General features: G+C 54.9%; 6 protein-coding genes across 6 annotated transcripts; 5 read left to right on the top strand and 1 right to left on the bottom strand.

Annotated features, from left to right (window-relative positions):
- Positions 1 to 932: 932 nt before the first annotated feature.
- Positions 933 to 2436, top strand: CGGC5_v000115 (uncharacterized protein; the record flags this gene model as incomplete). Its single annotated transcript, XM_032023309.2, has 3 exons — positions 933 to 1157; positions 1223 to 1899; positions 2331 to 2436. The coding sequence occupies 3 exons, from the start codon at positions 933 to 935 to the stop codon at positions 2434 to 2436; spliced, it is 1008 nt and encodes a 335-aa protein (XP_031879931.2).
- A 961-nt stretch (positions 2437 to 3397) lies between these two features.
- CGGC5_v000114 (uncharacterized protein) lies at positions 3398 to 4315 on the top strand (the record flags this gene model as incomplete). The annotated part of the gene is made up of 1 exon (XM_032023307.1): positions 3398 to 4315. The coding sequence occupies one exon, from the start codon at positions 3398 to 3400 to the stop codon at positions 4313 to 4315; it is 918 nt and encodes a 305-aa protein (XP_031879923.1).
- Positions 4316 to 7119: 2804 nt separating this feature from the next.
- CGGC5_v000113 (uncharacterized protein) lies at positions 7120 to 8825 on the top strand (the record flags this gene model as incomplete). The annotated part of the gene is made up of 4 exons (XM_032023306.1): positions 7120 to 7179; positions 7242 to 7802; positions 7907 to 8062; positions 8112 to 8825. 4 exons carry the CDS (start codon positions 7120 to 7122, stop codon positions 8823 to 8825), a joined length of 1491 nt encoding a protein of 496 aa, XP_031879924.1.
- Positions 8826 to 9115: 290 nt separating this feature from the next.
- On the bottom strand, positions 9116 to 10289 carry CGGC5_v000112 (putative dioxygenase; the record flags this gene model as incomplete). The annotated part of the gene is made up of 2 exons (XM_032023305.1): positions 9116 to 10128; positions 10184 to 10289. 2 exons carry the CDS (start codon positions 10287 to 10289, stop codon positions 9116 to 9118), a joined length of 1119 nt encoding a protein of 372 aa, XP_031879925.1.
- Positions 10290 to 10818: 529 nt separating this feature from the next.
- Positions 10819 to 12235, top strand: CGGC5_v000111 (putative dioxygenase; the record flags this gene model as incomplete). The annotated part of the gene is made up of 4 exons (XM_032023304.1): positions 10819 to 11238; positions 11295 to 11508; positions 11570 to 11778; positions 11846 to 12235. The coding sequence occupies 4 exons, from the start codon at positions 10819 to 10821 to the stop codon at positions 12233 to 12235; spliced, it is 1233 nt and encodes a 410-aa protein (XP_031879926.1).
- A 498-nt stretch (positions 12236 to 12733) lies between these two features.
- On the top strand, positions 12734 to 14910 carry lepB-7 (putative transcription factor lepB; the record flags this gene model as incomplete). Its single annotated transcript, XM_032023303.1, has 3 exons — positions 12734 to 12776; positions 12841 to 14276; positions 14338 to 14910. The coding sequence occupies 3 exons, from the start codon at positions 12734 to 12736 to the stop codon at positions 14908 to 14910; spliced, it is 2052 nt and encodes a 683-aa protein (XP_031879927.1).
- Positions 14911 to 17986: the final 3076 nt, after the last annotated feature.

The following is a 17986-nucleotide window of genomic DNA, read 5'->3' as shown; positions in this document are numbered from 1 at the left end:
TGATTGAACTATGCAAGGTACTCTGACGCAAACCTCGATACTTCGTGGAAGATAGCCTTGCTACCCCTGTACGCGGCAAGTGAATGCAACTTGTTTGGTATTCACTTGGACCGGTTGGCAGGCAAAGTTCAGGCCTGGTAGAGGTCGTAGTGTCGTTTGAACGGCTTATGGAGAGCGTCTTGCTAGCCAGGCAGTGTCCACCACACATATGTGTAGCCCGTGTATTCTACCGAGACCCCCTATATTTTCTTAGACCATAGTACCTTACCTTCAAGGGACTAATTTCGCCTTCGTTGTTGTCCTCTTCGTTGTTATCCTCTTCGTTGTCATTCTCATCGTTGTCGTCCCCTTCGTCATCACCTCTAATGGCCTGTATTATCGTCGTCCATCGTCGTCATCCATCGTCGTCATCCATCAGCGTCATCGATTATCGTCGTCTGTTACTGTCGTCTATAATCGCTATCATTATTGCTACCCCTATCGTTTTCTCTGTATTAATCTTCCTGTTGAAGTCCTATTCACGCTAAGCTCAAAAACATGGGGTTCACTGCGCGGATAGCCAGCCTCGGTCGGAGCTGCTTGCCAAGTTTTGAGCTGGCTTCCTTCCTTTTAGAGCGTGCTATGGCAGCCAACTGCCTTCAGAAGGGGTCATTCCTGCCATCAACGTCCTTTGCGGACGCAAGAAGAAGGGATCACGCCAGGTGACTGCCGGAAGCACTTTGAGCATTGCCAAAAAAGCAGGTACCACTAGTTAACGGACTCCTGCTACGACCGGCTTTCCACCCGAATGACTACATCGCATTCGCAACCTTTGCCAGATTTCGACCTTCATCACGCTTCAACTGCACATCATCAAACATATCTGCATCACCCAGCATCGACATCAATCAAACCTACATTACCCAAAGTCCTTCCATCCTGCAAACGTTGCAATGGCGCCCGCCCCCCTCAAGCGCAGGATGTCGTTCGCGACGGTAGAAAGGTATGAGGAACTCGACTGCCTCAAAGATATCTATTCGGAGACGCCGAACGACGAAGTTCTGGAGCAGGAGCTTCGACAACCCTTGCTGTACAAGTACTCGGCCCTAGCCAAGTTCCTCGTGTCCAAGAACCCAATCACTTTGCTCGACGCCCCGGTAGTACTTCGAGCCATCGAGGTACGTACAGTCCGGAAGTCGTATGCACTTAACCCAGAAGTCTCTGCTGACGTCGGCTTTTCCAGTCTCAATGGCCCATCTTCCGAGAAAAAGCTCATTCCCAGTTTCTTGAACGCGTAATTGTCCAAATCTCCACGGCTCTGTGCAAACGCCGAGAACCTCAGCGACTTACCCTCCACGATCTCTTCCCCTTCCTGGTGGCCACCATCGCCGTAACCCAGCAAAAAAGCATCAACGAGATCGATTGGGATTCTCATGTCAGGACACTGTTGCTGATTGCCTTTACCATGGTCAACGAAGTGAAACAGCCCCTCTGGGTCAACCCGTGGCAACCCTGGTGCCAGAGCTCGGCTGACTGGGCCAAATCGCTGATCATTTTCGCTCGTCATGCCGCCGTCTTCTATGAGGAGAACCACGAATTCCTATGCGCGTTCAGGACTTTTGATTTTCGAAGCTACGACATGCCAGACCTAAGGGTTTGGTTGAGTGGGGGACTAACGGCGGCCAAAGTGTATAAATGCCGCAGTTACAAGGACGCGAAGGACTTTTATTTTCCAATGCCCCCAAGTGTCCTTGACAGGTACAGAGAGGGCATTGAGTCCATGTGGGAGAAGACACATGCCGAGATCTTGTACGCGCAAAATCGTGACGCCCCCGAGCCGATTAATGAGGACGACAACAATGGCAAGACGTCTGGCGGCGAGAATGGCGAGACGTCTAGCGACGAGAATAGAACGATCTTGTAAGCGGCCGATCAGTTACATCGCTATGAAGAAGTGGCATAGGACGCAGCGACGATGCCCCCCATGAGATATTTTAGAAGTACAAACAGCGTAGTCAGGAATCCATCAACCGGTATTGCGGAGAGACCATTTCCAGTCGCACTGTCTGATGCACCTCTAGAACGTCCATACTCTGCTGCTTTGCTGTCCACTTAGGTGAGAAAGGTCCTAATATGCTGGTCAGTTGTTCAAGTTCTACAACCGAACCGCGGGTGTTTCCAACGCCGAGTCGGCTTGCCTAATCCCGGCGGAAGTTGTTCGAATATTTAGCAGCGCTGTAATTTTCATGAATGAGACAGCCTATTATCCTCTGCATCTGGGGGGCTATTTCTCCTGTGTAGTTCATTACCCCTACTGAACATGGCAATGGAAGGAGTAATAATGATAATAGTGGCGACAAAGATAGGAGCGACGACGACGACGAGAGGAGCGACAACGACGACACCATCAACGACGACGACACCAACGACAACGAAAATAGCAGCGACGACAACTAAGGATGACAGCTAAGGGCGGCAACTAAGGGCGGCAACTAAGGACGGCAACTATCGGTGACTCAAGACGACGACTCAAGACGACGACCCAAGCCGACGACCCAAAAAGATGACCCGAGACGATGACGACGACGGCAACAACAATAACGACGACAACGACGACGACGACAGTAGCAGCAGCAACGACAACAATAGCAGCGACGATGACACTGAAGTCGAATATATTCCCACAGGATATATATGCGTTCTCTTCCTAATGTCTCGCTGAAAGGCACTCCGTGTTAACTTCTCTTTGCAGCGGCGCTCCTCCTCTTTACAGCGCTGCCATTGATCGTATATGACTCCGGCACTGAGCGAATTAGAGTCCGAGAAAGGGTGCTCGTAAAACGGATCTCGCCTATGCTGCATGCACAGTTCCACATCGAGCCGAGATCTGTCTCTTGCTGAAGGGATTCTTGGCGCAGTTTAGGTCTTACGTCAGACCGTTTCCCCCCGGCCGGATCACCGGTGTCCTTCCTACCTCCCGCTATTTGTGGATCATGCATCTGTACGACGCCGGGACCCGAGGAACGAAAAGTGTGGAATCAAAGCGTGGAAATGGAAGCTCGTACGAGATGTTGGTCAACGATAGGTGCCTACGGGCAGCATCGATTCCCGCCCTAGCAGGCATTACCTTTCCATGCCGAGGCTCGAAATTTCGGGGTCTTGGCTGTCGGTATCACGATTCGGGGGTCTTCCAGCTGTGCATAATCCCCGGAGTTAACTCAACTTTTCCGTTGAGAGGGTAAGCCACAGTAGAATCTGCATGTCTCTGAAACGATGCTACTTACGCCCCAATGCACTATTCCCAAGACGAATTTCGATCTGTCAATCAGATCGTCATTAAAAAGGGACGCCCTTCACGTTGTGCCTGCCAGATGCTCCCTCTCACCTTTTGCCCAACCACCGCACCACAACCACCAAGATGCCTTTCTTCTCCCGCAACCCCTCCGTGCCCATCTTCTACCTCGACCAGGGGCCCAAGGAGAACCCGCCCGCCACGGTCCTCCTCGTCCCGGGCCTCTCGTGCGACATGCACGACTGGTCCTGGCAGGTCCCCTTCCTCCTCGCCCACAACCTCCGCGTCATCTCCATCGACCCCCGCGGGCAGGGCCGCTCCGCCGCCCCGCCTCCAACATCCCCGCACCGCCAACCACCCGGCTCCTGGCCCGGCCCCGACGGCTCCGCGGACCCGGCCGTCGTCGACTACTACCCGCAGTCCACGGCCCTCGACGCCATCGCCCTGCTGGCGCACCTCAACGTCACAAAGGACCTCGTCGTGATGTCGCACTCCCTCGGCGACGCGGCGGGCTACTTCATCGCGACGGCGCTGCCCGGCACCGTCGTCGCGTGCGTCGGCCTCGACCCGATTCACGCGTACCCTCGCTCCCCGCACGACAGCATGTTCTTCGACTCACCAAAGAACATCGTGCCCATGCTGGTGGACCACTTCGACAAGACCATGTACTCGCCCGCGTGCCCGGCGTGGCAGCGCACGTGGCACCTGCGCCGGATGCAGCAGCTCGACGACGAGGTGGCGTTCGGGCTGTGCTGGGGCGGCTGGGGCGACGCGGACGACTCGCCGGGGCGCCGTGAGGCGAGCGTCGCGGCGAACGCCGGCCGGCTGAAGTGTCCGCGCCTGACGGTCGGCAGCGTGGACTGGTACGTCGAGACGGACCGGACGCACATGCCCAAAGGCGACGAGGCGCTGGACGAGATCGTGCTGATGGAGGGCTGGGGGCACTGGTTTCATCAGCTGAAGAGCGAGGAGTTTAATGCGACGTTGGGGGCTTGGTTGGAGAAGATTGGGGTGTTGCAGAAGGTGAAGAAGAGTGCCGCGTAAGGGGTCCCACACCCGGGGGACAATATCCCGCCGTGGTGCGGCCGGCCGGTGTGCGGTGTGTGGTGGTGGTGATTGTAATGGTGTTGAGGCCAGGGACGAACATGCGCCGGCAGCGGCAGAGGAAGACTGTTACAGATGGTACATGTAGCAGTTCGGCCCCGTTTCTTTGTTGATTCATTTAACCTTAAGTGATTGATTCGTTGCCTCAAAGCAAAGCGCGGATCGATCCAACGAGAATGCATCTCTTGATGCTGAGGCTGGCAGGCTGTGATGCCCCAAGAGTCGTGAGTGTGTTTGATAAAGTTGGCACGGCAGTTGAGATGTCCCTCAGAAAAAAGAGACACCCGACGGCCTCGGGAGATCGGATGAATGAAAGAAACCTCCAAGGGGCTGGGGTGGTGGTGGGAAGGCCAGGGCCACGATAGCCTTCAGCCCTGTCCGCGGCGCCGACGAACGCCGCCGCGACGGACGGCCGGCGGGTTGGCATCCATCCGCCGCAGTGCAGCGGACGGCATTGGAGTTTCACGGGGGCGAGGGCGCACCCGTCTGTGCCGAGCGCAGGATGCTCATTTGCCATTTGCCGGGGAATGCCTCAAGAGAGCAGAAACTAAACGCCGACGGAGCTGACACGTTGACAGGCGTTGGCGTGTGCGATAAGGTTCGTCGTGCGATGGCCGTTCATCGCAGCAGGTTCGGCAACGGACGAGCCAGGCTTCGATTGCCAGCTTCACCAATGTGTGTATTCTTTCACCCCGCAATCTGTCTGGTCTGTGCCGTCGGCGGCGGCGACGGCGTTTGGGGTGAGGCAGAGGCGAGGTGGAGGGGGATGAGGGGGAGGGGCCGAGGAGCGCGGCAAGGTGCGGCAATGAAGATCAACGGCAAGGCGCCGGGCGGCGGTGCAGGAGCCATGCCATGCCCATCGTATCGTATACGTCGGCCATTGAAGGGCGCGTCTCGCAGGGTGGTCTTGGCCTTGATACTGGCTCTGTATGCGGCGGCGGCAAGTGTAGTGTGGCGTTGGGCGAGACCGACGGTATGGGTGCCGTCCGAAATGCCGTCGTGAAGTTTGAAGAGTGCCGTCCGCCTTCTTCCGTGCCGCGCCTGAGGTCTTGGGACGTCTGAGCTTTCTTGGGGGCGACGAGGGTGAGGCCTGGAGAGTCGGCGATAGTTGTGGTAACCGGTTCGTCGTCGGATCCAAGCTCTTCCTCGTTGCCCCCCTCCTGATGCAACGGCATCTATCTTCCCCCACCAGAGCTAGGGGCCTCCTGACGTCAGGCCCATAAGGGTACGGCGCATGCGATCGTGATGGAGGTGACGAAAAGGCGTCAGTGACGCGAGAGACGCCGCACGGCAGGAGTCGTGTTCGAGGTTTAACCGACGAGTTGTGAATAAGGCAGACGAGCCAAATCCCAGCTGGGATGAAAAGAGCGCGGCAAGCCAGCAGATCTCGATGGTTTGCAGGTGAAGGAGGAATAAGGTAGTTGTTCATCCATGAATTTAGCATGTGTCGGGGCTGGATGTAAGCTACCTGCCTAACCTTCATCTTCTATCCTGATGTATCCCATACATTGGGGCGCATCTAGGCTTCCCGGGTCATATGATATCAAAAGGTTGGCGATTAGTGTGATCCAAAGCATAGATAGCCCTACCCGTCTAACGACAGGACGGGTTTGTGTGTCTGCCAAGATCTGCTATCACAGTCAACTGAAGACAAGGCATAAACCGTTCCGTGCTGCGGCGGTCCGCACGCCCCCCTGCCCCCCTCCTCCGTGGCAACCGACGACACTGGACGCGGGGTTGGGGTTTATGTCCGTCCTGCCAGTGGCCACGCAGACATCCAACGGCCGAAGGCAGGCATTGTTGGGGGCCATGCAGCAGCTGCGTGGGTTGACGGTAGATCTTCAGGGTCCAGCGCCATGCAGTGAGTGCCGGAGAACACGGGCCAAGAGGGGGAGCAGAAATGTGATGGGCGCGACATGCTCGAACCCTGAAAGGCCGGGCAGAATTTATGGTGTCGTCTGTGCGAGTTAAGCCTCATGTCCGAGTCTGGGCCGCGAGTTTCAATCGCAAACTCAGCGCGAACGTCGCTCGCCTTCGGACTAGTTTGGGCGCTTCCAGTTGTTGCGTTTGGCTTGTCGATGAACCGGGACGAATAGTCTTCATGTTAGCTAGTAGCTTAAAGGATTTGTGTAGGTCTCAGCCTCGGGGGATGTTCCGTGTGTGACGTATGTCTCTCGTAGAATTGTGTCCCCAAAAACACTGAGTAGATGAAATTAAATGGAGATAATTTCACCAATCTCGCTGTAGTTGGGACCGAATACGCGCACGTTCAGCAGACATATGCCGCACTACATAGACGACCACCTGCGCCGACGACAGTGCTCGCGTTTTAGAGTTCGAGCGGTCGCTGTCCAAAAGGTCCAAGTGACGTCTCACTCTCTGCCGCCACCGGAAGGACGTTCGGTCATTTAAGCTTTGTCCTAGCATTCGAGCACCGAGGTTCCCTTTGCCTTGCCTTGCCGTGGGGTTGCCGCATGCGCCTATTATCCCTAGCTTAGCTCGTCGCGCTGAACATGGAACATGCCGTCTTGGGGGAGCTTCGAGGATCCTGAACTGGGATTAGCCCATGCACACTAGCCATTCTCCAAGTTTCTGCCATTGGGGAAGGGGCATGCTCCTACAATACATAGCTCTCGGAGCTGCCTCCTGTCAATGAACTCGGCGTCTGCAGAGGGGGGTGATGAGTGTAGCGTCGCTCGAATGTCGGCCTCGTATCTTTGCAGTATTGACACGACCTAGCCGTTATGGCCAGTCTGGCCGGGCCAATTCAAGGCCAGGCGCGAGCTGATGAGAAGCGTGGAAAGGTATGCAGTGTTTCTATGTCTCCCCCCTTTTGCGGTACAGGTCACTCACCAAGTCACAACAGCGCGACACGCAAAAGTCGCGACGCGCGTTGTTTTCCGTCTCTCAACACCGAAAGTCGCCTGGATACCCGACATCATGGGCTTCGAGGTGGAAGCATCGCCAGCAGACCCCCGCGATACCGCGAATCGGCGGCGGTAGCCCCAGATGCGGAACACCGACTAATACACCGCTTGCGCTCGTCCGGCAGCAACACGGGCTGATCACGCCAGACGATGAATCAGAACCAGAAGTTGTACTCCCCCAAACGATCCAGATCGGCCCCGAAGTGTACACGCTGAGCCGGTTCTACGCGAACTACGCGACGACCGCCAGCATCGTCTTCTTCAACCAGCTCCCCGACCACTACAAGAGCGACCTCTCCGAGGCTAGCCATACTCGACATGCCACACATGCGGTGGCACTAGCTAGCGCCGCACGCCAGCTGCATCAGCCTGGTCTGATGCTGGAAGCGCGGCAACATTATGGGAAGGCGATTGGAACGTTGAACCAGGCACTGAGGGATCCTGTACGAGCTAGGGATGATGGAAACCTGGTAACAATGTTTCTCTTCGGAATGTTTGAGGTAAGTTGGGCCATTCCCTTTAAAAGCGGGTAGTTGTTTGCAAGTCCATTGAGAAAACGTCTGCGACATTTTTTTTGGGAATCTTCACAGCTAAGAAAACATAGGTCATTGTCGGCAAACGAAGCCCAAAAGCCATTGATCTCGAGAACAATGTGTTCCCGCATGGCACCGGGGGCTTGCAACTATTCAAGTTCCGTGCCGAGCAGGGACTCACAAATGAAGTTGACAGAGGCTGCTTTATGTTCTTCTGTCACGCTGCTGTAAGACACCTCCCCTTGGCTGGAACCACATCCACTAACATTAAGACAGTTAATGGAAATGTTTATTCAACGAGAGCACCTAACGGGAATCTGGTCAGTGCTGGAAGAAGTCGACACGCCATGGGGCAAGGGTCCTGTTCTAGAGCCTCTTGTGCGCCAGGTGGTTGACTTCAAGAAAGCTTTTGACTTCAAAATGCAGGTGCAAGGGGATGTGTCGAAGCTCACTGCAGAGCCAGCTGAGGACTTGACGGAACTGGTGAAAAGCGGCATCAGTCTAAGTAATGACCTCGAGGCTGCCGTCACTCTGCTCGGCTTTTCGGGTGCCTCTTCATTTTCAGGACAACCACAGCGGGTTTTCAACGGCCTCTTCACCCTATCAAGCGATGTCTCAGTCGCACTTGCACGGAGTCATTACCGATGCCTGAAAATTTTCATGTTGGAAAGAATCCTTGATTTGAAAGGCATTTTGAAGGAGGCCCCGGTCAAGATCGATGCGGAGGTAGGGAAAATGCCGAGCTGGTCTGACGGAGTCGCGGTTGTCGAAGAGGTTCTCGACGACATCCGCGCAGTGTTCGGGCTGGACGGAAAGGAAGCGCCGGCGGACGGACTTCCGTACCGCACGATGACGATGTTCTGGCCCATGGTGCTGGTCCGCACGTCATGCTTTGCGGGTCCTCATAACGGGCGCTGGGTTGCGGAGAGGATGTTGGAGTTGACGTCTGAAGCAGGGTTTGGCCTGGGAGTCGAGGCGGCCAACCTCTGAGCCACTGCCGGCGCGGAGCGGACAAATGCTCCGTTGGTCGATGAGTAAATAATCTCTGGATGGCAAAGGGAAAATTGGAAATTGGTAACGCCTATTTCTGGACAAGGGCGTACTAGCTGATAACGGGAACCATGATGAGAGCCTTTGATGGGGCCAGGGAAGAATTCGAAGATACCACGTTCATAGGACAATGCTGAAATCTCAACCTTTAAACCATATACAGAAGAACCTTAAAAGAACAGCCTCAGAATGCGTAGAGATTTAAAATGCAATTCTCGTCAATGTATTTCCTAGCAATCTGGCCCTTGAGGTGGCCTACTGGCTGCCATATTACACTGTCTGAATAGACGAACCTCGTTCTCCGCAAAAGCTACTACAATGGAATGCATAACACCGTGGTTGTTGAAGAGAACGAGATCGCCCTCCTCCCAATCATGGGGATACACATACTGCGGGCTGATAGCTGGTCTCTGCAGCCTGTAAATCAACTTCCGCACCTCTTTCAAGTCATCCATGACGGTCCCGTCTTTGAGATGGATCCTTCGCGCAGGCGTCGGGTATACCATCATGGCAAACTTCCCTGTCACCGGGTTCTTCCACGCCATCGGGTACTTTCGAATCTTCTCCTGATCAATCTCAGGCAGCTGGTCTTCGGATAGCTCCAGGCCTTCCGAAAAGAGCCCCAGCCCGTTTGACCGCGCCTTGGCCTTACTCATCCAGATGTACGGATGCGGGCCATACTCGACGAAGCTGGACTTGACGAATTCCTGATCCTCCTCCGACAGCAATTCAAACATGCGGTATCCACTAATGAAAGCTGTCGTTCCCAAAGGCACCTCGAGCTCGTCCCCGGTCCCGTCGTCGTACCGACAGATCTGCCGCCGCCCCTTGGGCACCTTACACGCGAAAAGCGACGTTACGAGCGGCGGGTCCAGATCATACATAGCAGAGTCAATGTGCCACCGGTAAAAGTGCGTAAAGTCATGGTCCTCGGCCTCCGGCACGGGGTGCTTGTGGAACGTCCTGTGATGCGGGTGGGTGAGCTTCAGGTCCGTGAGCCCCTCGAACGCGGCGACGGCGCCGTGGCCGATGACCTGCACTTGCGGCTGGGACGGCAGCGTCGTGAGGTCTTTGTGGAGAACGCTGCGCTTGTCGATGCGGGCGCCGTGGCTGTAGGTGCTGGCATCCGGGTCGAAGCGGCGGGTGAGTTCGTACTGGGCTTTTGGGGAGAGGTTGTGCTGGTTTTTGATCAGGACGACGTTGTTGGTATAGAGGGCTTCTCTGATGACTTTGAAGCTTTCATCTACATTTTGTTATAATTAGCTTGGATGTTGAACTTCTGATTGTAGGTGTATTACCATCAATATGTTCAAGGTCAATCCCAGAAAGCTCGGCGCCGAAATCGACTGCCGATTGCTCAAACGGCTTTGGAAGCGCTGAGACCTGGTACTCGACGGCTGCCATGATGTAAAGAGATGGAAAGTAAAGAGTTTGTAATCGAAAGAGTGAGAATGGCCACTTAGTAAATTGTTTGGGTCTTGTTGCTGTATATATATCCAGGCGCAAAGCTTCGTTCAGTAAGTTGCATCTGGGTGATGCGGGTGAGTTGCATGAGCTCGCCCGCGCCTCTGTGCGCCCGGAGATAATTGACGGGAACAATGTTTGGGCTGTTTCTATGGCGTGCGGGTGAGATCAAGAACTCGCCGGCATGCCCCTCGTCACTTGCCCAATCAGGAACGGCGACAATCCGATTACTACGCGTCACTGCGTGTTACACGACAGGAGAAGCACAAACCTCGTGGTGCGGACGAGTGAGTCCGACTCACCCGCTCCGAATTGGGAGAAAAGTTAACGTCGTCGATGTCAGGGCGAGAGCGATTGGCTATAAGTTCATGCAATTACCCGGGCAATACAAGGCTCATCAACTCTCCTATTCAGCCAGTTCAACTTACTAGCCTTGTTACTTTCCATATTCCCAATCTTATACTTCAAAATGGGCAGTCTCAACTCTTCATCTCAGGGTCTCTCTTTTACAGAGCTCCCGACCTCTCTTCGCGAGTCTTCTCTCATTGGTGCCGAAGTCCACCTGCCTTCATCAATGAACCTCCTGGACACAGACGCCTTGTCAAAGGAAGACATTGCCACCTTCAGGAAAGCGCTGTTCGAGAACCAAGTCGTCGTTATCAAGAACCAGAGGGGCATCTCGCCCGAGACTCTGCCCAAGTTGACCAAAATCTTCGATCCGACGGCAACTGATATCCATTCAGCCGGCGAGAAGGCCGTCAGTGACCCGAGGAATATCCTCTCGGCATACAAGGCGGGAAGAATCCCCAGGGCGCCGCAAGTGGGCATTATTGGGAGCGGCAGGTTCCGGAACTACGAAGGAGTTGATGAGTTGGAGGTTATTCACCTGGTATGCCCCTAGCCCAGTAAGTGTTATTGATAATTTGAAGTAACAATCCCGACTAGGATCACACTTTGTTCCATGAGAAGCCTCTGTCAGAACAGGAGCTCAGCGATGGATACACCCTTCCGTACCGGTGGCACATGGACACTCCCTTCTATCAGCGTTTGCCCGGAGAAGTCACGGTCCTCCACGCAGTGAAGGTGCCGAACCTGCCTGATCAGAAGCTCAAGTTCCCAGACGGCAAAGAAAAGAGTATCGCTGCTGGAGCTACAGCTTGTAAGCCATGGCTGTCTCAATTTTCGTATGTTGAAAACGTCTGATTGACCTTGTCCACAAGTTTTCTCCGGCGCGCGAGCATTCCAATTGCTCACACCGGCCGAGCAAGAATTCGCTCTCAACACGACTGTAACATATGCTCCTCAGGCCTATGAATACATCCGACAATGCAAGGCGACAGAAGACGGCCTTTCAATCCCCACAATGGGCAAAGAAGTGCCTATCGAACAGCTCTCCGAATGGTCTTGGGAAAACGTGGCCGAGCATCCTGTAAGTACTATCCCACCAATCCCCCGCTATGGTCCCTCTCTCCGTACTGGTCCTAACCATTCCCCAGATGGTCTGGCGCAACCCCCTCAACCCCGACCGCCCTTTCCTCCAGGTCCACGGCTGCTGCGTCTTCAAGCTGACCACCCGGGATCCGGCGACCGGCGCGGTGGTCTCAGTCGTAGACGACGTCGCCAAGGTCCGCGAGATCGTCTACGGCTTCCAGAAGCGGATCTGGGCGGCGGAGAACATCTACGCGCACCGCTGGGAGGAGGGCGACGTCGTGATCTTCCACAACCGCGGCGTAATGCACAGCATCACGGGGCAGCTGGCGCAGTATAAGGAGGACGAGGAGAAGAAGAGGCTGATGTGGCAGTGTACGATGACGAGCGGCACGGCCCCGCAACCGTTTAGGAAAGTGCCCGGGGTTGTTGAGACTGGGTTCGCCAAGGCTGCTTGAGCGGCAGGATAGCGATACTGATAGTCCGAATGTGAATCACAACAGGATGTCTTTTTTGTTGAAATTTGACCTCCTCAGAATCTCCAGTTCCTGTATTCAAAATGGGAGCATCCTAAATAAACGTAAGAAGTTCGCAACGTCTACGGCTAAGATTAAGATCAAACACATCATCACGCGGGTACGCGCCCACCACATCACTATATTAATTATTCAATGCAATACACTTCATGAATACTATTTAGCATAAAACGATTACCCTTCAATGAATCCAGCGAATCGTTTCGAATTCTTTCTTGTCTGTTTAGCGTAAAGGACTAGCTCGATTATGTAATCGAGATAAGTTCTTTTCAGCTAAGCATATCTGAGTTCCCCAAACTTCTCGGACTTCACTCTGCGGAAACCAATCTAGTAATCAGTAACTCGTGCACCAAAAGCAAGACAGCCCCACAATCTTATGCTTATTCACCGGCATTTGCGGGGCTGGTTGGATCTCAAATAATGTCAGCCCGCTTGTCACAGCGTCAATCTCTTGCGTGTCGCGGTCAGTTTCTCACCCCCAGCCAAGTTAACTCAGCACCCTTAACTAACGTGGGACGACCACTCAGAGTGTACAAGAAAGAAGAGAAAGTGCAACAAAGAGATCCCCTGCGCGAGATGCAACCGTCTGGGCCTCCATTGCGAGCGTGAAGTCATCCATCTGAGGCGCGATGCAGTTCGCCACGGTGCCGAGATTGGGTTCCTCGAGACTCTACGCAACACACTTCAGAGCACCACCGATCCCGCCACTACGGTGAGGAGGGCGGCCGATCTGGTGGCGTCTAGACTTGAAGCTCTACGATCTAGTCCGGGACAAGCCAGCGAGGGTACTTTTCAGACAACAGCAAATCTCGTCGAGTCTGGGAGTGCTGCCCGAGATGACGATTCAGGGCAGGACGACGCAGCAACCTCCCATTCTAGAGTCCGCGGCTCGCTCACAGTCACTGCGTTAGAGCACATGGCCTGGGGCAGAAGCTACGGAAACTGTTATCCTCACTTACACTGCACCTGCCACCAAAGGCGGAACCTCACCAGCGCTTCCTCAACATCTCTTTCGGGATCACCCGCCTACCCAATTCCATCCCTCTCCCTCCTCCCCGAGCGAAGCACCGCCGAGGTCCTCATCTCATTTCATCTAGAGCACATCGCATGGCACCACAACTCCCTGCACTGCCCAACCTTCCTGCGGCAGTGCACCACCTTCTGGGACACCGGCACATATGACCAGCCGACGTGGCTCGCGCTCTACAGCGCGGTGCTCGCCGCGTCGCTGCTGAGCTGGCAGAACAGCTGGAAGCACCGCGACGCGTTCCCCCTTACCCTACCGGCGGGATGCTCGCCGCTGGATTTGTTCAACTTCATGGTCGACACACTCTACCAGGCGCACTTCCTTCAGAACGTGTCACTCTACTCTGTTCAGGCCATCGTCATCTCGACTGAAGTGGCTCACAACCTGGGCCTCAGCCAGCTGAACGCCACCCTATTCAGCGCCGCGATCCGGATGGCCGAGTGCTTGGGCATACACAAGATCACAGACGGCAGCAACCTCGACTTGCAGACACCAGAGGAGATATGGGAAGATACCCTGCAGAGAGAAGTCGGACGAAGGGTGTGGCTTCAGATGGTCATCCAAGACCACTTTGCGATCCCCTTCACCGACTCGTATGGCATCAACCCCGCCCAATACTCGACCTCCCTCCCGAGAAACGCCGACGACGCGGACTTGGCCGATGCGCCGGAGACGACGCTGACGGTGAGCACGTATACACGTGTGCTGGGCGGTATCGCGCGGCTGATGCCGGAGCTGGCGGACGGCATGGGGCCGTTGAGGGCGCAGAAGCCGGCGAGGGAGCAGTATGCCCACGTCCTGAGGATGGACCAGAAGATGAGGGAGCAGGTGCAGTCGATACCGCGGTTTCTTCTTCAGAAAGATGAGGTGCTGGAGGGCGAGTGCGCGTGGCTTGGTGTTGCGCGGCAGAGTCTTGCCATTACAGCAGCTGAAAAGGTTTGGATCATCAAATTTTCCAAAAGGTATTGAACCGGAGGCTAACCAAAATCCGACAAAGATTGTCATGATACACAGGCCATTCCTCTTCCTCTCATTCCAATCAGAAGCCTACGTCCACACGCGCCGCACCTGCGTCGCAGCAGCAGTGACCATCCTCCGCGAACACAAAAGCATCGTGGAGTCAGGCGAGGTCTCCCTCTGGACACACGTCGCATTCAGCATCACCGCCGCCATCATCCTCTCCTTCGAGGTGATTTGCGACCAGAGCAAGGAGCGAGACACCCGGCAGGAAGGGTACCTCGACGCCATCCGTGATGCGCGAGAGCATCTCCTGGGCCGGACGACGAACGATGTTCTAGCGCACCGCGGGGTGGTGCTGATTGATGCTATCTTCTCCGAGGTGGGGGGCATGGAGTCATTCTCGGACCGGACGCTTGCTGCGAGACCTGATGCGATCAACTTTGAAGAGATTGCGGCTAGATTCAAGACGGATTGGTTTGTGCTTGATTCTACGGCGGCTAGTCTTGGGCAGTTTGATGTTGCCGAGGAGCACTGGGCCATGTCTGCGAATCCCTCTGAGGATTTTGATGAATGGTTCCAGCAAATCTTTCACTCGAACATAGTTGAATAGGCAAGTCGTTTCTCATCAGAGATCAAGGACTGTGAATTGCCGATCTTTCTCCAGCAATCTGGAATCACTCATTTTCTCCCTATTTCTTAACTTGCTAACCGACGAAGACCCGGTATTAAACTGTGCCAGGTGTTGATTGACACTGAGAGATACTCGGCTCCTTGAATGCGCATCGTTGGCAGTGGCTTCTACTAGGATGCTGTTATTGAGTTGGTCGGCTGCAGCCCGGTGCAAACAACGTGGTGGAAAGAGGAAAGATGTGATCAAGTAATGTGACAGACCGAGATGAGCACACATTGGTTGCGACGAAATAGGCAACAGTTGAGGGAGCTGTTGGTCGAGTTGCGGCCGTAACCCCCTGACAGCAAACACCGCATGGTGGCCCGTTCGATGGAGTTGGGGACATGGCGTGAGATTGGTTCTGGATCTGGGGAGACCTTGTTCCACGTCCAAGGGACTGACAACTCCGGTCACAATGATTGGTGGGTTGTTGGTTGCGAAGACGTGAACGATGATGTTTGCTTGCCTGCATGGTGATCTTTGAATGGGTATTCGTGGACATTTGGGATCTCGGATCCAAAACAAGACAAGGTCTTGTTGTGAATGATCCTGGTGTTTGCTTCGGCACGGCATCCGACAATGAACTTGATATCGAGTCCGATTTCTTCTTCAGACCGATTGCAGCTCTGCATGGCGCGAATGCCTCGATCAAAGCAGCTGTTTCCCTTGTTCTAAAACCGAGGCGTCAGGGCTTGCTCGTCTCGATGTGATAACCCTGCTTGCTTCACACATTTCTACGGCCGAATTCATAGGTACTCCTTATTGGCCGGCCTGACGAGCTGCACCTAGGCTGCTTGCATTCGCATAGCTCACGGTGCGCTGCGTTGATTGGTTCGCTCCTCGTATGCGTGCTACGACATAGTGTTTCCGAGCGATGACTTTGAAATTGGCCCGAGGGCAAGAACGAGACACGGAAGTGTCAGTCTGTTAACGACGAAATGATTCGATGGTACCCGACAGCCAAGGGGGAATTTCTGCGGTTCTGGGAATCGTTTGGAGACTTCCCGAGGATTCAGTTGGTATGGTACCGGCTTCTTCTTTTTGGCGTTTGAATTTTGAGCTGGCAAAAATGGTATTGGAGTCATTGGAGGGGGCAAACAACGTAAAGAACGAATGTGATTCGCAGATGCAGCGTGACAAGCAGCATTACGGATTTGGCGCTGGGCCTGTTGGGAGGGCTCGCTATGTGTTTGCTTGTGCCGCTGTGCCGCCTTCTCGCTTTTCTCCAGATTCTCCGCGGATCAGAAGCTGTCGCCGCGGCTTGGTGGCGGCAGGCAGTTTGCTGGTGTTGTCTTTTGTTGGGCAGTGGATAGTCGTTTCCCGCCCCGGTCCATCGCATCCTTCATCTCCACGTCGTCCCATTCGGTGCACAGTACAAGCAAGGCAAGACAATGCAGCCTTAGCCACCACGTTGGAGGCTTGCAACGGTAGTGGGGTGCATCGCATCTGCCAGGCTCTCAGTTCTCATTTCGCAGGAGACTTGGGTGCTTGGCAGCCGCGACAGCTGACGAGACAAGGAGACGGGGATTCTGGGGTCCTGGGGATGTCGACACCGCTAGGTAGGGGGTCGATCGGTGCATGTTTCTTTTGCTCCAGGGTCCACGTCGTCTGCATCTCGATTATCGGGGCGGGTCGATCGTTGACGATGGGTCGAATCCTCTTCGCATTTTTGCTGCTCCATCCGTCTTGGAGGCCCTCGTGTCGGCCTTACAGCTTCAATCTGACCGACAAAGCGGCGGGTTGCGTCGTTGGGATGCAAGATGGAAAGGAGCATCAGGCATGCGGCAACACCTCAGCCATGATGATGACCGGAGAGAGAGAAGTCTTGGAACTGGCGGTCAGCGCGAACTGTTCATTGGATGATGGTCATGGAGGCACACCACACCTCACCTCACCTCCAGCATTGTGGCGCTTCAAGTGAGGCAGTCCGGAGAAAGGCAAAGCTGGGGGCATACCGAACGATCGAGGCAAGAAGCAGGCCAAACGGAGCAGCTTCCACTTGTTGTGTGACGCCCCTGCCCTACCCCTACCCTTTGGCTTCTCCCTCCTGCAGTCGCGTCCCTCTCAGCCAAGTGTCGGTTGCATCCAATTGCTCCTTCCACGACGGACGCTTCTTTGACCCCCACCCCAGACTTCATGTGGAAGTAGCACCTCCTCCATCTCCTCCTCACCTCAGATCCCGTCCTTCCCCATAGTGCGGAAGATGTTGCCCGGTTCCTTCCTCCCACCTTCACGGCCCCCGCTGTCATCATCGTCATCCGAGGAAACGGGAATGGTCCCGTCAGCAATCAGACGAAGTGCGACTTCTGCGTCTGATGCTCTGTTGCTCGTCTGATGGACACATTCATCTCGTCTGGATTGACATGGAGGAATTCGGCTGCCTGCTATGACCTACACACTGTCAATGGGGAATACCTTGCCCATCCTTTATTCTTATCGAGTGCAGTTCCACAGCCACTTCCCTTCAGTAAGCCATAGTGTTTGTTTGTTCATTCTGTTCATCCAAGGACCAAGGGCCAAGGGCCAGCCAACAACCGTCGCCCAGCCCTGCCGAGCGCCCCCAGACAGACCATGCATGGGATCTGCAGATGCAACAACGCAAATATCTGACCAGACTCGCCTTACAGTGCGGCTGTGATGCTTGAGATACCTTGCCTTTCTTTGCCTTGTCCAGCATTGGTTCTCCTGCGTGACTGCTGTGCCGCCTTTTCCAAGACTCATTCCCCCTCTTCGTCCTTCCTTCCCGGCCTGTGACAGTCGTGGTCCACCAGGTCTTTCCCTCGAGTCCGAGACTCGAGCAACAACCACCGTCCTTCCTTCCTTCCTTCCCTCCCCGCGATATTCGCACCCAGCCTTACCATCTTGAGGTGGCAGTTGCGCCTCTCCGCCCCTCTCCTTCCCCATCCCATGGCACCGCCTGCCTCCCTCGTCCCTCGTCCCGTCTCCACGAGTCCACCTGCCCGCTCCTTCCCTCATGGTCCACAGTGTCCTATTTCGACTTCATCTCTTGGCCATT

The sequence above is a fragment of the Colletotrichum fructicola genome (genome assembly GCF_000319635.2).
Source record: "Colletotrichum fructicola Nara gc5 chromosome Unknown KSG_Nara_v1_contig01, whole genome shotgun sequence".
NCBI classification, from domain to species: Eukaryota; Fungi; Ascomycota; class Sordariomycetes; order Glomerellales; family Glomerellaceae; genus Colletotrichum; species Colletotrichum fructicola.
Note: the sequence above shows the minus strand (reverse complement) of the source record. Positions and strands in the feature narration are given on the sequence as shown.